The sequence below is a fragment of the Chiloscyllium punctatum genome, chromosome 45, assembly GCF_047496795.1.
Source record: "Chiloscyllium punctatum isolate Juve2018m chromosome 45, sChiPun1.3, whole genome shotgun sequence".
In the NCBI taxonomy this organism is placed as follows: domain Eukaryota; kingdom Metazoa; phylum Chordata; class Chondrichthyes; order Orectolobiformes; family Hemiscylliidae; genus Chiloscyllium; species Chiloscyllium punctatum.
Window position 1 is genome coordinate 33,277,251 of NC_092783.1, and position 15,121 is coordinate 33,292,371.

Sequence of the window (15,121 nt, forward strand, 5' to 3'; positions counted from 1 at the left end):
ATGTGCAATATTGCATGCATTTCAGAAGAATCTTGGCAAAGTCATAAAAAAATTACATCAGTAATTAAGAGACAAAAATGACACTGAGAAATAGCTTTCTTGTATTAACTATCAGTAGCATTCTGAGAGCGAAGACATGCTTCAAACCCACCAGTGAAAAGTTCATGAAGGTATGTCAGATCTTTGTCATAAAAGATTTGAAGAGAAATAGATAATTTCAAGGCATTAAATTGCCAGGTTTAAAAAAACAACTTAACAATGTTCAAAGATTATTGTCATGATTTATGATATGTATGAATATAATGATTTTGTAGAACTGCTGAGGTATTGAAATTTCATAACAATGTTGAGTTCAGAAGTCTAAGTTAACTGAACATAATTGGTATCATAATTTTTAAAACATGAATATTCATTAAATCTTTTAATTTCTCTCAAGAATATTTATAAATTAAAAAATAATTGATAATATCATCATTTCTTTAGTATGAACAACTTGAATCAGAAATGGCATTATGTCCAGTTTGACATCTCTAGACAGTCACCTCAATAAATCTGATAGTTGCATCTAATATAGAAACATGAGCAACTATCACACCTAGGGATAGTAAATTACCTTGGCACTAGATTGTGATGACCCTTAGTAACGGTACAAACATCAACATTTGGTCCAGGTCGTACAGTAACTCAAGTATAAAAGCCTAATTGGAAGTTCAGCATCTGTCTGTTCAAGTGGATGTACAAAATCCCAGTGCATTAGTTGAAGGAGAGCGGAGGAGGTGCCCAGGCCAACAAATTGCTCCATTAAATAAACTGATCATTTATCTCACTGCTGTTTGTGGGCTCATTAAAGATAACAGCTGAGACAATGAACTGAACAAACTACAATTCAAAATGGCTTCAGAATTTTCTGACTACATTTAAACGTGTGATAAAAATCACTTTTATTTTCTGTTTTCACCCTGCCCTTTGAAATTCTTTTCTAAAATGACTTTTAGTTGCAAACAATCTTCCTGTAATAGAATCATGACCGAGCATTTGGGACTGCTTCAGGATGAAGCCTAAAGAGGACAGGACAGTACCATTAACTAATGGTCCAATGACTGCATTAGGAGACTAACAATCAGATACAGATGACACTCCACCTTCCAGAAGGTACAGGAGTCTAGGTAACAGATGGTGGAAGGGAAGCAAGAGGGAGTGCACACACTAGCTGGTTAACAATCTATAACTTTGCTCTGCTATCATACTTTTTTTTTGTTGAGCTTGCCCTTTAGAAACAACCTCGATGGAATTCAGGTTAGGCAGCATGCAGATGAATTAATTCAAACACAGCAGGCCCACAACTAGCTTTATCAAGGTAAACCTGTTTCTGGTCCTTATTAGGATACACAAGGATGTAACTCCTGCTTTGCATAGAGATGCCTTTACAACTCCTGAATCAATATGACATTGGAAATGCTTCTCCATTGTTGGGGTAGAGCAAATCTACTCCTAAACTGTATCCATTATTTAGCTGGAAGACCGAAGTAACTATATCCTAGTTTAACTGCACTCTGTTTATTTTTTGCTTCAGGTTTTCTTACATTAATTCCTTGCTTCCAATTCAGTGTCTATTCCAATCCCATCATTTGTGTCCATTGTAAAGCACTCTAAGCTGTTGGTAGGAATGTAGTGCTAATGTAAATTGTTGCGCTCCGGATTCCAACAGCATGTTGGATCCTTTTCTGATCCAACCATTGATGCACAAAATGAAAACCAACCATTTTACAGAAATCATTTCAATTGCTAGAAAATTGGGTGTTTTAAAATGAGCAATTACTTTGTTAACCAAAGTTGTTCACCATGGAATGCATTTTATTCAGTGAACTACATCCCACAAGTTAAGTTTAATGATCTATCAACATGATGTCTTATATTAAAATGGTAAAATCCACATGGAACAAGATAGGCTCACATGTTTTTGATCATACTTTATAATGTTTCATCCAAATGTGTGTTTTTGTTTTGAATTATTGTAATTGCTACCAAACGTTGCTGCAATTCATTAGGTCGTTACTGCTCAATTCTGTTTACAAAATGTATTATGCATTATTTTCAATATGCATTAAAACTAGCAAAATGATATTCTCTGTTGTTAAAACCATCAAAGATACACTTAATAAATATTTTAATAATTACTAGTTAAATTAAGATTCATAATGTCTTATTTAAATTAGAGTTGTCATAGCCATATCATTGGTGCCAATTGTCTCCTGTCATTTGGGAAGACAACAACGTATGACCCAAATTTAAATTAAGTAGAGAGAAAAATGTTATTTTAATATAAGATAAAAGTTTTTTTAAACAGAAGCAGCTATTTTTCATGTATAATAATTAAGTTTGGACTATCACTGTCAAGTGGTCCGACCAACATATTTTTGAGAAGTTCGAATGAATTCAGAGATAATTCTCTTGTATGATCTCATGAAGCTTCAATCTTGCTGAGCCTCTGTGTAATTGTAACTGCAGTTTCATTTTAATGGGGTTAAACAATTGAAAGGGAAAATCATTCAGACAGATATAAACCCACTGCCACAACTAGGAAACCATCTTTACTGAAAAACAACTCCATCAGTTGCAAAACACTATTTTATTAGAAATTTTTTTGTATAAAAATGAACATGCTCTACACTTTCCATTAAGTATTCATAAACAACCAGGCACTGTACTTTTGATTGGTCAGGACATAAAGCAGACATTTTTTTTTTCCCAGTCAGTTTGTCACATACATTAACTTGCCATCTATTTGGTGAGCACTTAACATATTTTATTTTGCAACACATTAGTAAGTTCAAAATCAATAGAAATAAAAACAACTCTGACACAATCACAGACAACTTCACAAGATTTAAAGGGAGTTAATTTTGTTGACAAATCATCAAAGAATCAACGATTCAGGAAATGTCGTCCTCCTTCCGTGCAGTTTGTCATCTTGATCTTTTGGGTCTCCTATTGAAGGTTATGCTTAAATACGATTGTTTTACTATCGGTGTTGTAAGAACTTTGAAATGGCCCTTCTTGGTTTTGTAGGTGGACATCCAGACTAATGAAATGTCTGTCTTTCAGATTGTTCTTCTGTTCCAAATTTCAAAAGACCCTTCAGGAGTGTCACATTCACTCAGATTGCATGATTACTGTAGCTGACGTATGTTTGCTTAGTAGCTAATGCTGTAAGGGACAAATAAACACCAATAACACATTAATACTTAAAATGGAAATGACAGAACCACTAACCTGTATCACAACAGTGGAATTTTAAATCATCTCCCCAGCAAAGAAGAAATTTACATGTGAGCCTTCAGAAAAGCTTCAACGATTGTACTTCCTTGCCATATAATTTTATTTAAATTAGCTAAAGTTATCTTGTTTAATTAAAACATTTGAAATATTTTTGGATTTAGTTTTACTGAAGAACAAATGCTGTGAGTAAACTGATGGTATTTTGTTACTTTATGATTAATTAATTTTGATCAGTTTGCACGTAACCATTTATTCTTAACACAATGCTGCGGGATGGCTTGAGAAATAAAAACAAAGTACTGGAAGAAGTCAGGAGTTTGCCAGCATCTGTGCATAAAGACCCAGAGTTAACATTTCAAATCCAATATGACTTATGTGGAGCTGAAGAAGAATCATATTGGACTCAAAGCATCGACTCTGACACTCTGTCCACGCATGCTGCTAGAACCGCTGAGTTTCTCCAACACTATTTATTTCAATTTCAGCTATCCAGCATTCTCTGTATGTTGCAGAACATTGCTTTCATTTTAGCACTCACTGATATTTGGACGATATATGAAGTGTGTAACGAAGAGCCATAATTTATGAAATTAAGAAACAAGTCAGCAAACCTGATTTTTCTACATATTTTTCATGATCGTGAAATAGCAGCGTTATAAACAAGTAGGGGAGCATAAGGTTTGGGTCAAATGTTTGTCACATGGTACTTCTTTTGCACTTACCTAGAGCATAATATTAAGACATACTCTAAAGGAAAGGATAGTTTCATAGAAATGTATACAAAAATATACAATATATAGCAGCAATATGAGTGTTAAGGATACAATAAAGAAGATCATTTTCATAAACCAATCTATAAATAGAGTTAAAATTTACCTGAAACATAACTTTACAAATACATCTTTACAATAGTGCGTACGGGCAAAAATAAATGTTCCATTTTAGTGCGGGTTCCCTTCAGTATACTGATATAAATCTTATAATAATACTCATATTAAAGAGATTGTTATGGAAATGAATGGAAGTCTCTGGCTTCTCTAAAGCTGTACAGCTGAAATAGATAGCTACTGAGTTAAAAACACAGTTAACTGCCATTGAATGCTCTGATTGTACTAATACACCATATTGAAACTTTAAATTGTTCAAAATGTTTCTTTGTGCACACAATTCAGTTTATTAATTTTTGAAAAATTGCAAAGCAACACTTGATAAAGTATGTTTGCTATTGTATGAACAATTCGCCAATATCATCATTCAGAATTATGCTACGGTCTCCTGTTAGCTCTTCTCTTTTCATTCTCCAATAACCTGAAAGTTCTGTATGTCATGACTATGGAAAATTCTGCCAACAGTTTCTTAATCAAGGTGTAATGCAGGGGTGGGGGTGGGGGTTGGGGGTGGGGGTTGGGGTTGGGTTGGGGGTTGGGTTGGGGTGGAGTTTCTTAAAGAAAGTTTGAAAACAAACTGCAAAGTGTGTTGCAGCTTTTGCATGTATAAAACTAAATATGATTAGGCTTACTTGATGAACAAAACTAACTGAGATCAAATCTTAGGCTGTAAGATATTATCTGAACCCCTTCCTTCCTCATTTTCTCTTCATGTATTGATATCCATACAAAATCCACACAATAACATTTACAGACTGAGTGTTATTTTAGGAAGTCAGCTGTGGGTTACCATTGAAACAAAATTACCTAGAAATTGTGGTGATTCATTATTACATGCATTTAGAAAAAAAACAAAATGAATATGTCATTTACGACCTTGTGGATGTCACACATTCTCAGTTCCTACACTTAGAACTGCATTTAATCAGCTCGTTGCGGTGTTATCCTCAGTCAACATTTAGACAACCTATGGGGAACATATCAGTTCCATGGAGCAGGTGCAAATGTATGGTGTGCCCAGCCTTGAGCTGAAGAGATTTCTAAGGATTCAGGATCCCAGCAGTAGAAATTCTGCCTGCTGAGAATTAGAGGCCAATTACTCCACTGGCATCAAAGCCACCAGAAGAAGGCCAGGTCAAAGATGAGTGATGACTGGGGCAGTCGGTAGGGTAGGGATAGAAGAAAGGGTGAAGGTGTCAGTGCCTCAACCCAAAACACCACAACCATCAATCTGGAAAAGAATGCGTAGTTTTTAATTTTAAAAATCTTGCTAGAAAGCAACTGACAAGCTAAGCAAGCATTTGATGGAGTGCCTTCAGTAGGCACAGAGAAACATTGTAGTTCCTGTCATCCCTGAGTTACTACTATGTTGAAGTGGGTTGAGGGATAATGAGTATCAACTGGCCCATTAATAAACCAAACTGACATCACACGAGCAATGACCAGGAATCCCATATCAATCTCTTTCACCTTCCAACTTTGCCACACCAGGAGACTGAAATGCTGCCTTTCTGCCACAGATGTTTTTGCTAGTATGAGTGCTTCCTCATTATTAACCAAATATCAGAAAGTCTGATGCATCTTTGTAGACATTACAAGTTCAATTCAATATATAAACTTACATTCTGTTTGTGCCATCTCTTTGCCAACTTGTCAGAAACCGAAGAAGTATATTCTCACATATAAGACATACAGTTCAGCAAGTGCGAAAGCATACTAACTGCACATTTTCATCCGTTGATTTTAATTCTGAAGATGTACTACAGCATCAGAGATATCATATCAAAACTGAGGTCCTGATTGCTACCTTACATGGAGGCAAAAGATCATAGGTCACTAGGTTGACAAACAGCACAGAAATCTTTCCCATGCCCTTGTGTTTTATCTTTCAAACAAAAGCAAACAAAACAGATTATCCTGTCTTTAAACTACTTACCATAATTAAAAAAAAACACACATGTAAGGTAATTTGGGAATGTCTGAAAGAAGCTATACAAAAACATTTATATTCATTCCATCAACATTAGTGCACATCTGCTGAATGAACTTACATTCATGGGCATGTTTGTTCCTTTTCCATGACTAGAAGCAGCAACTGATGCTAAGAAAGGAGATGAAAACAACATACAGATTTGTTGTCTGGTTTCTGTTTCTGGCAGAGACTCCTTTTGGTCACAAGTCTGCACGGGCCTGGTGTTAGACTGGGTTACTAAATGAAACTTGTTGATTCTTAGGTGTAACTTTGGAAATGGGTATTTTTAGCAGCAGAGTGGATGCTTTGAATCCAGGCAAAATCAATCTGCTACACAAAGGAGATTGCAGAGTTCAGTTTTAACTCTTGACCGATTATCTGGATTCCGTCAGTCAGGAAGATTAACAATAGAAAGACACAAAAATAGGAGGCTTGAACTAATTTTGATGGGTCACCAGCCTGAAAAATTAACCCCATGCCTCTCTCTCCACAGTTGCTTCCTGGTCCCCTGCTGCTAATATTTTGTGCTTTTAAATGCAACTAATGCCTCTCCGATAACTTTGTTTGTCTGAAGAACTGAATCCCTGGACTGAATCTGACATGTTTTTCATCAAAGTGCTGAGTTTCTTTTTACGAAAGGGTTTTTTTATTATTATGAGGCCTAACGGGTTTTCTATAGCATCTCCCTCCAACTTATCATGCACAGTTCCCAGCAGCTCAGGGTATCCAGGAATTCATCCTTTCACCCAAGCCATCTTTAATAGCCTGTTGTGCAATTAGATGAGCACTAATAGTCCAGAGCTGACCTGCAGAGTTCCTGACAGCTTGACCTACTTTGCGGGCAGGGGCACGTAGATCCTCTTGAGATTATTTCCTCTTGAAGAGCAATGTACATTGATGTGGGAGACTGAGCATGTCCAGGGACACTGGGCATGAATTAAGGCAACTGCTGGAGTGGGACCTGTGACCCAAAGGATTGTATGACCACCCCATCCCAGTGGCTGCCAAAGTGACAGGAGCACTAAATTCTACTGCAACTGTATGCTTCTCGGGCTCCACTAGGGACTTGTTTGGGATTTCTCAATACTTAACCCACAAATGTTTCAAGTCTGTCACCAATGCAATTTGCACCAGATCACACTGCTTCATCTTGTTGACCTGTCATAGTCCAGGTATTAGGCTTTCCTGACATAGTTGGATTCCCCAGGTATAGGGCACTATAAACTGGACACAATGTGTTGACAGCGCCACATCATAGCACTAACGAAGTCTTCCGTGTTTCTATTCCGTCAATCTAAGAGTCATCTGTGATCAATAGTACCACATCTTAGAAGTCTTCAGCAAGACACCTAGGAGCTGCTATGATGACTATCTCCTTGAGAATGCACGTTTTCCTGCTTCATTTCAAAGCCTGGATTGCTTACAAGGACGGTTGCTGGGAGGCAAGAGCTTGTGTGATTCCATTATACAACCCCCTGACTGGGCGATGCATACATACAATTCTGCTCATTCTTCAACGAGGAGCAGTCTCCTGAAGGTCTGCCTGCAAAGTGGGGCACTAATTTTACCCTGTCTGCCATGTATGAGGCAGATGTTGGGAGCTGTGTGGATTAGCTCTGGATTAACAGGTGTACAACAGGTTTTAAAGATGATTTGAGTGAAAGGGATGCTGGTTATTTCCTGGAAATCCTGGTTTGGATCATTCTTGGGGGTGGGGGGGTGGGAATGCTTACATTACTATCTAGACAGACTGGGAGTCCAGACACAATCCTTGTACACTGTGCACTGTGCAACTAGAGAAGGAAAGAGGGCTATGGTCGACTCTGAAGAGTTGGGACAGCAGCAACAGTCTTCCAAGAAGGAAGATGAAGACAGTGAGCAAGAGGAACATCACTGTCAGCATGCTAGAGCGGCACGGTGGCACAGTGGTTAGCACTGCTGCCTCATAGCGCCAGAGACCCAGGTTCAATTCCCGGCTTGGGCAACTGTCTGTATGGAGTTTGTACCTTCTCCCCGTGTCTGCGTGGGTTTCGTCTGGGTGCTCTGGTTTCATCCCACGGTCCAAATGATGTGTAGGTTTAGTGAATTGGCCATGTTAAATTGCCCCTAGTGTTAAGTGAAGCGGTAAATGTAGGGGAATGGGTCTGGGTGGGTTGCGCTTCGGTGGGCCGTTGTGGACTTGTTGGGCTGAAAGGCCTGTTTCCACACTGTAAGTAATCTAATCTAGACTGCTGCAGTATCAGGTACAAGAAGCCAGACAGGACTTAATTGACATCTGGTCCTAATTACTGTGAGCCAAATTCAGTATCATTTGTTGACTTTAAATTTATTGTTGTTTGAGAAACAAGCAGGTTCTGCTTGTTTTGAGAAAAAAATGTGACTTTTTCTTTATTTTTCATTTTGTCTTGGTTTTGCTATATTTGAAAACAAGTAAGCATCTTTAACCATTTGAAGGCAAAGGGTCACAGTCTTGGAAAATATGGTAGATCATTTTGTACTGAGATTAGGAGAAATTTCTTCACCGAGAGGATGACAGACTGTGAAATGATTTATCACAGGCCATGCAGGCAAAGTTTAAGAAGTGAATAGATTTTTAGAAGCCAAAGGTGTCAAGAAGTATGGGGAAAGAACAGGACTATGGTGTTGACATCAATGATTATACTGAGTGGTGGAGCATGGTTGATAGACCAAATAACCTACAGCAGCTCCGATTTTCTATGTTTCCAGTATGTTGTGCTCTCAAGTTGTCAATGAGATGTGGCACTGGGTGCTACACAAACAGTAGAACTCCCTCAGAAAGAATGCCAAGATGGCAATGCTGCTAAGGATGGGTAACTCATGTAGTTTGGTTATTCTGACTGCATTTACAATGACATCCGAAGATGTAAGCTAGAAACGCATTTAAGAACGTGAGCTTGTATTTGCATTGGAGTGTCATCTATACTACTTCCTATGCCCTCCGCACCAGATCCTTTTAATTTCCCTTCCACTTTGAGCGGTGTGAAGGGCAGTCTTCTCTGACAGTATCTAATCTGGTACACCGCTCGGCTTTTAAATATTGGACTGGGGCAGGGGCCGAGAATCCCAGGAGTCCCAGAATTGGGGATTATTTCCACCATTGCTGAGTGTACAATAGATGAATGGAGTACCGTAAAAGCATGGTGCATGTATAATGAGGTAAGTTGCAGAGAATCGCACGAGAGAACTTGCCAGACCTAATGCAAGAAGCCCTCAATAAAATCTGATATTTGGCTGATTTATGGTAAAAGACAGTTTCAATTCAGAATGGTATATGGCTTTGGAGAGGAACTGGCAGTTGGTCTTGTTCCAAACTATCTACTGCTCTTGTTCTTCTAGATTAGGGTTTAGTAGGTGTTGTTCAAGGAGCTCTGGTAAGCTGCCGCAATGTACTTTGTAAATAGTTCACACTGTTGCTATGGTGCATTGATGGTAAAGGAGTGATTGCTGAAGGTGGAAAACTGGGTGCCCATTAAGAGGGTTGCTTTGTCCTGGATGGTGTCAAGTTTCTAATGTGTTGCTGCAGCAGTACCCATCCAAGCAAGTGGAGGGTATTTCAGCATGCTCCTGAGTTGTATTGTGTAGATAGTTGACAAATACTGGGGTGACAGGGGATAAGTTACCTCAGAAATCCTAGCCTCTGACCTGCTCTTATGTCCATAGCATTTACATGGCTGGACCTTTCAATTTTTCTAGTCAATAGTAACCCTACAGGGCATTCATTTGGAAATTCAGCAACAATAAGGGACCATTGGTAATTTTTTTTCTTAAGAGATAATCATTGCCTGGTATGTTATTACCACTTATTAGCCCAAGCCTGGATCTTGCCTGGGTCTTCTTGTATATGCACACCCTGCATCAGTATCTAATGAGTACTGGATGGTGCTGAACGTTTGGCAATCATCAGCCAACATTTCCACACCTTGACCTTGTGTTCGGAAGAAGGACTTTAGTTAAGCTGCTTAAGATTGTTGTTTCCTAGGTACAACCATGACTGATAAATTGGCTCGGTTGTGAAAGACGCCACAGAGGCTAGTTATCCTGTCACCATATCACCCTTTATTTCCACATCGAGAGTCCTTGGCACTGATCCACCTCCCTCACAGCCAGTTCTGAGTGAACAGAATCTCTGACACTCCTGTTTATATGTTAGGTAGAGTTCCCAGATCAGGGCTGCTTAATCTGGTCTGATCAGGGAACACATATTCAATGAGGTCCACCTGGCCGATCTCATTACAATTGGATTTGTGTTGCTTTTTCAGCACAGGATATATCTGGGCAGTTTTCACGTTGCTGGGTAAATGGCAGTTTTGTAGGAATGTTGTCAGGGCTCATAGCTTTTGCAGTGTGAAGAGCTTTCATCCATTTATTGATATTATACGGACTGAATCAAATCGGGTAAAGAGCCGCATCTGTGATGTTGGAGGAATCTGAGATGGACCATCCATTTAACATTTCTACTTCAAGATAGATGCAAACATTTCAGCAGTGGCATTGTAAGATATGAAGCTGTTGCTTACCTCATCTGTGGGACTGTTCTAATTCTGACACAACGCCAGAGATATTATTAGGAGGCTTTTACATGGTTGACAGGATTATGATGGCCATTATTATTTCGCGTGCTCAAGTTAATGCCAAGTCATCAGTATGGTCTTATTCCTTTCATTATACTTGAGACAGCAGAGCTAGATCTGTTCTGCGTGTTTCCTGTCTAGCATGTTTTGTGCAAATCTCAACACTGTAAAGGAATGCTGTGACGACAATGGTAAACTCAGTGTCTGTTGTTCTTCATCAGGCCATTGTTGTTCCACACTCTCTTCCTCAGCTGGTCACAATGGCTGCAGCTTTTGCGATGTGTGCATTGATTTCAGCATCAATTAAATGACAGCATACTGCTGGTAATTGCAGAACCTAGATATGTGATGTTTTTAACAAATTTCCATGTCAGTGCTCATAAATGGCAGTCTGAGATTTGTCTTCCAGCTGCTAATGGTCAAAGTAAACTCTTTACATCCATGATGGATTCTGTTTACTTCCCAATGATGATGTGCTTCTGTATGAAATGTTTGTGTAGCATCCTCAGGTGAGAACAACTTACTGATGAAGATTTCGTGCACCATTTGTGTCAATCATCCAATGACCAGCATTCTTTTAGTTGGAGTGTGTGTAAGCATACATCCTCGACGGACAACCGAAAGACATATGGTAGCAGCAAAAAAGAAGAATATGAAAGGGTGTTGCTGCATGAAACAATCCTGTTTGAAACCAGTGCAGATCTTACGTTCCAGTGTTATGCTTTCATTATTGACCATATGCATCATGTCATCATGGTAAAAGGAGGGTACATTGAACAGCTTCAATGAGTGGCCAAAGATTTTCTCTTGTTGCTTCTAGGTTACTTCTGCTCATGTGGTTGAATATCTGAGAGAGTGAGGAAGACAATATACCATGGTTTTTGTTGTTGTTGTTCATAGTATTGCCCCAGCAGTTCCATACTGAGAAGATCATTATCAATTTTAAATCTTCTGTTCTGAAATCTCACTGAGTTTTGGTGTAGGTACATTCAGGCAGGACTAATAGCTTGATGAGGACAGCATGGGAAATATTTTTCGAACTATGATATAGTCATTGTGCATACTGTGGTTGTCTTTACATTGCACGTAGGAGAAAGTGAGGACTGCAGATGCTGGAGATCAGAGCTTAAAAATGTGTTGCTGGAAAAGCACAGCAGGTCAGGCAGCATCAAAGGAGAATCGATGTTTCGGGCATAAGGCCTTCTTCAGGAATGAGGAGGGTGTGCCAAGCAGGCTAAGATAAAAGGTAGGGAGGAGGGACTTGGGGGAGGGGCATTGGGAATATGATAGGTGGAAGGAGGTTAAGGTGAGGGTGATAGGCCGGAGAGGGGGTGGGGGCAGAGAGGTCGGGAAGAAGATTGCAGGTCAAGAAGGCGGTGTTGAGTCTGAGGGTTGGGACTGAGAAAAGGGGGGAGGGAGGGGAAATAAGAAAGCTGGAGAAATCTGCATTCATCCCTTGTGGTTGGAGGGTTCCTAGGCGGAAGATGAGGCGCTCTTCCACCAGGCATTGTGTTGCCATGGTCTGGCGATGAAGGAGGCCAAGGACCTGCATGTCCTTGGCGGAGTGGGAGGGGAAGTTAAAGTGTTCAGCCACGGGGCGGCTGGGTTGGTTGGTGCAGGTGTCCCAGAGGTGTTCTCTGAAACGTTCCGCAAGTAGGCGGCCTGTCTCCCCAATATATAGGAGGCCACATCTGGTGCAGTAAATGATGTGTGTGGAGGTGCAGGTTATTTTCTGATGGATATGGAAGGATCCCTTGGGACCTTGGAGGGAAGTGAGGGGGGAGGTGTGGGCGCAAGTTTTGCATTCTTACGGTTGCAGGGAAAGGTGCTGGGAGTGGAGGTTGGGTTGTTGGGGGGTGTGGATCTGACGAGGGAGTCACGGAGGGAGTGGTCTTTCTGGAACGCTGATGGGGTGGGGAGGGAAATATATCCTTGGTGGTGGGGTCCGTTTGGAGGTGGTGGAAATGACGAAGGATGATACGATGTATCTGGAGGTTGGTGGGGTGGTAGGTGAGGACCAGTGGGGTTCTGGCCTGGTGACGATTGGAGGGGCGGGGTTCAAGGGCGGAAGTGCAGGAAGTGGAGGAGATGCGGTGGAGAGCATCATCAACCACGTCTGAGGGAAAATTGTGGTCTTTGAAGAAGGAGGCCATCTGGTTTGTTCAGTATTGGAATTGGTCCTCCTGGGAGCAGATGCAGTGAAGGCAAAGGAATTGGGAATTTGGGATGGCATTTTTACAGGGATCAGGGTGGGAGGAGGTGTAATCTAGGTAGCTGTGGGAGTCAGTCGGTTTATAGTAAATGTCTGTGTTGAGTCGGTCGTCCGAGATAGAAATGGAAAGGTCTAGGAAGGGGAGGGAGGAGTCTGAGATGGTCCAGATAAATTTGAGGTCGGGGTGGAAGGTGTTAATAAAGTGGATGAACTGCTCAACCTCCTCGTGGGAGCACAAGGTAGTGCCGATACAGTCATCGATGTTGCGGAGGAAAAGGTGGGGGTTGGTGCCAGTGTAGCTGCAGAAGATAGACTGTCCCACATATCCAATGAAGAGGCAGGCATAGCTGGGGCCCATGTGGGTGCCCATGGTTACTCCTTTGGTTTGGAGGAAGTGGGAGGATTGGAAAGAGAAGTTGTTCACAGTGAGGACCAGTTCAGTCAGTCGAAGGAGGTTGTCAGTGGAAGGGTACTGGTTGGTTCGGCGGGAAAGGAAGAAGCAGAGGGCTTTGAGTCCTTCGTGATGGGGGATGGAGGTGTACAGGGACTGGATGTCCATGGTGAAGATAAGGCGTTAGGGGTCGGGGAATGCAGAAACGTTGTTGTTCCCAGTGGCTGTGGACCCCACAGAGGCCGGGAATCTGTCGGCGATGGTCTTCCTGGCGATTGTGGAGCCAGTTGTCTGGGCAGCGATCGTGGAGGCTGCATGGTCGGTAGGGGCAGAAGTGATGTCATGGTTTGCGGCGGCAGTTGCTGCAGCGGCCGCGTGGTTAATGGCGCCCGAGCACTTACGGAGGCCGATGGAAGATTCTGAAACGGTTGAGGAATCCGGAGTGTGGGGGCAAGTACACGAAGGTTTTTGGTACTTACTATCTTTAATTTCCTATATGGCTAGGAAGAAATGTTTGTTTAGTGTATGGATTTTTTCTGTGGATGAAGAAGAGTAGAGATCCTTTGCAGGTCTGTGAGAGTGTTGTCCTGAGCTGGGGTAGGTCTAATTGCAGGGAATGTAGGTAACAGAGCATGGCTGCAAGCGTGGAGCGGAGGATCCGGAGGGAGGTCTGTTGTTGGAGGCTTCGGATTTGTTGTAGGTACTGGTTGTCCTGGTTGGGTCCAAATTTTGTTGGTCTGAACGTAGTCCGGAGTCCGTGCGGGGTCAGTCAGTTCCGTAGACAGGTGCTGAGGAAGGAGATGTGGCTGTAGTAGTGAGTCTGTTTGAGGACGTGGCTGACGAGCTTCAGGGCAGAAGAGATGACACGTAACCTGGTGCACTATCCCTTTCCTTAGACAGAGATAGAGAAATCATGCAGATGTTGTGGGAGTGTTGGTTTCCTGTGTTTGAGGAGTTGAAGGGGTTTAGTATCAGCACTTAGAGTTCTGCAATTACGTGAATGAATAGCTGCATTAGAATCCTGTCATGACAAGTAGGCTTTCCTGGTGACAGTGTTCTCTCTAGGGAATTTCTCAAGGTACCAATCTCTCCAACTGTTCATTGCAGTAGCTGATTACCTCCACTGTGTTTATTTTTAATGGTGCTGTTTAATGTGATGCACCTGTTGCCACTTTGATCCTGTCACTTGCATTCCCTTTATCGAAAGGCATCTGGATATGTTGATGTAGTTGCAACCAGTTGTCATTGGTACACCATCTATCAGTTTGTTGGATCTTAATTTATGTGTTAAGTACATTTAAACAACCAATATAGGTGAAAACTTCCAGCTCTGGCAAGGTATAGAATACTACTGAGAAAGAGTTACAGTAATTAAATTTGAAGTGCTTTGAATATTATAATTAAAGCAATGACATTAATTTTTCACTTGGAAAAACATATGCTAATTAATGACAGCCAACATAGATTTGTTTAAAAAAAAGTTAAGTCTGACAAACTTGATTGAGTGCTTGAATTATTTATTGGCTCAACGACTGTTTTGGAGTTGTACTTTCAAAAGACATTTGGTAAAACTGCTATTTAGGAGATGCATCTGCACAACTGAAGGGCATGAGATTAAAATTGTTTATGTGACAGGAAGCTGAAAAGTGGTGAACGTTTGTTTTTCACACTGGAGTGATGTGTAGAGTGATATTCCTAAAGTCACTGCTATTTTGTATGTATGACCTAAATTATAGCATCATGTCATAGTTTCAAAGTTTGCGGATGACTTAGAATCTTTTTTAAAAA

The 15,121-nt window shown here is 40.9% G+C and overlaps 1 protein-coding gene across 2 annotated transcripts in view; it reads right to left on the minus strand.

Annotated features, from left to right (window-relative positions):
• Window positions 1-2,614: 2,614 nt before the first annotated feature.
• LOC140467272 (metabotropic glutamate receptor 4-like) overlaps window positions 2,615-15,121 on the minus strand; it is a 1,248,646-nt gene continuing 1,236,139 nt past the window's right edge. For both annotated transcript variants that reach the window (XM_072563525.1, XM_072563524.1), the window contains one exon: window positions 2,615-3,207. Coding sequence is in view for 1 of the 2 variants with exons in the window: in XM_072563524.1 (XP_072419625.1) it covers window positions 3,158-3,207 (50 nt within the window). In the remaining variant the exon portion in view is untranslated. The remainder of the gene's footprint in view (window positions 3,208-15,121) is intronic.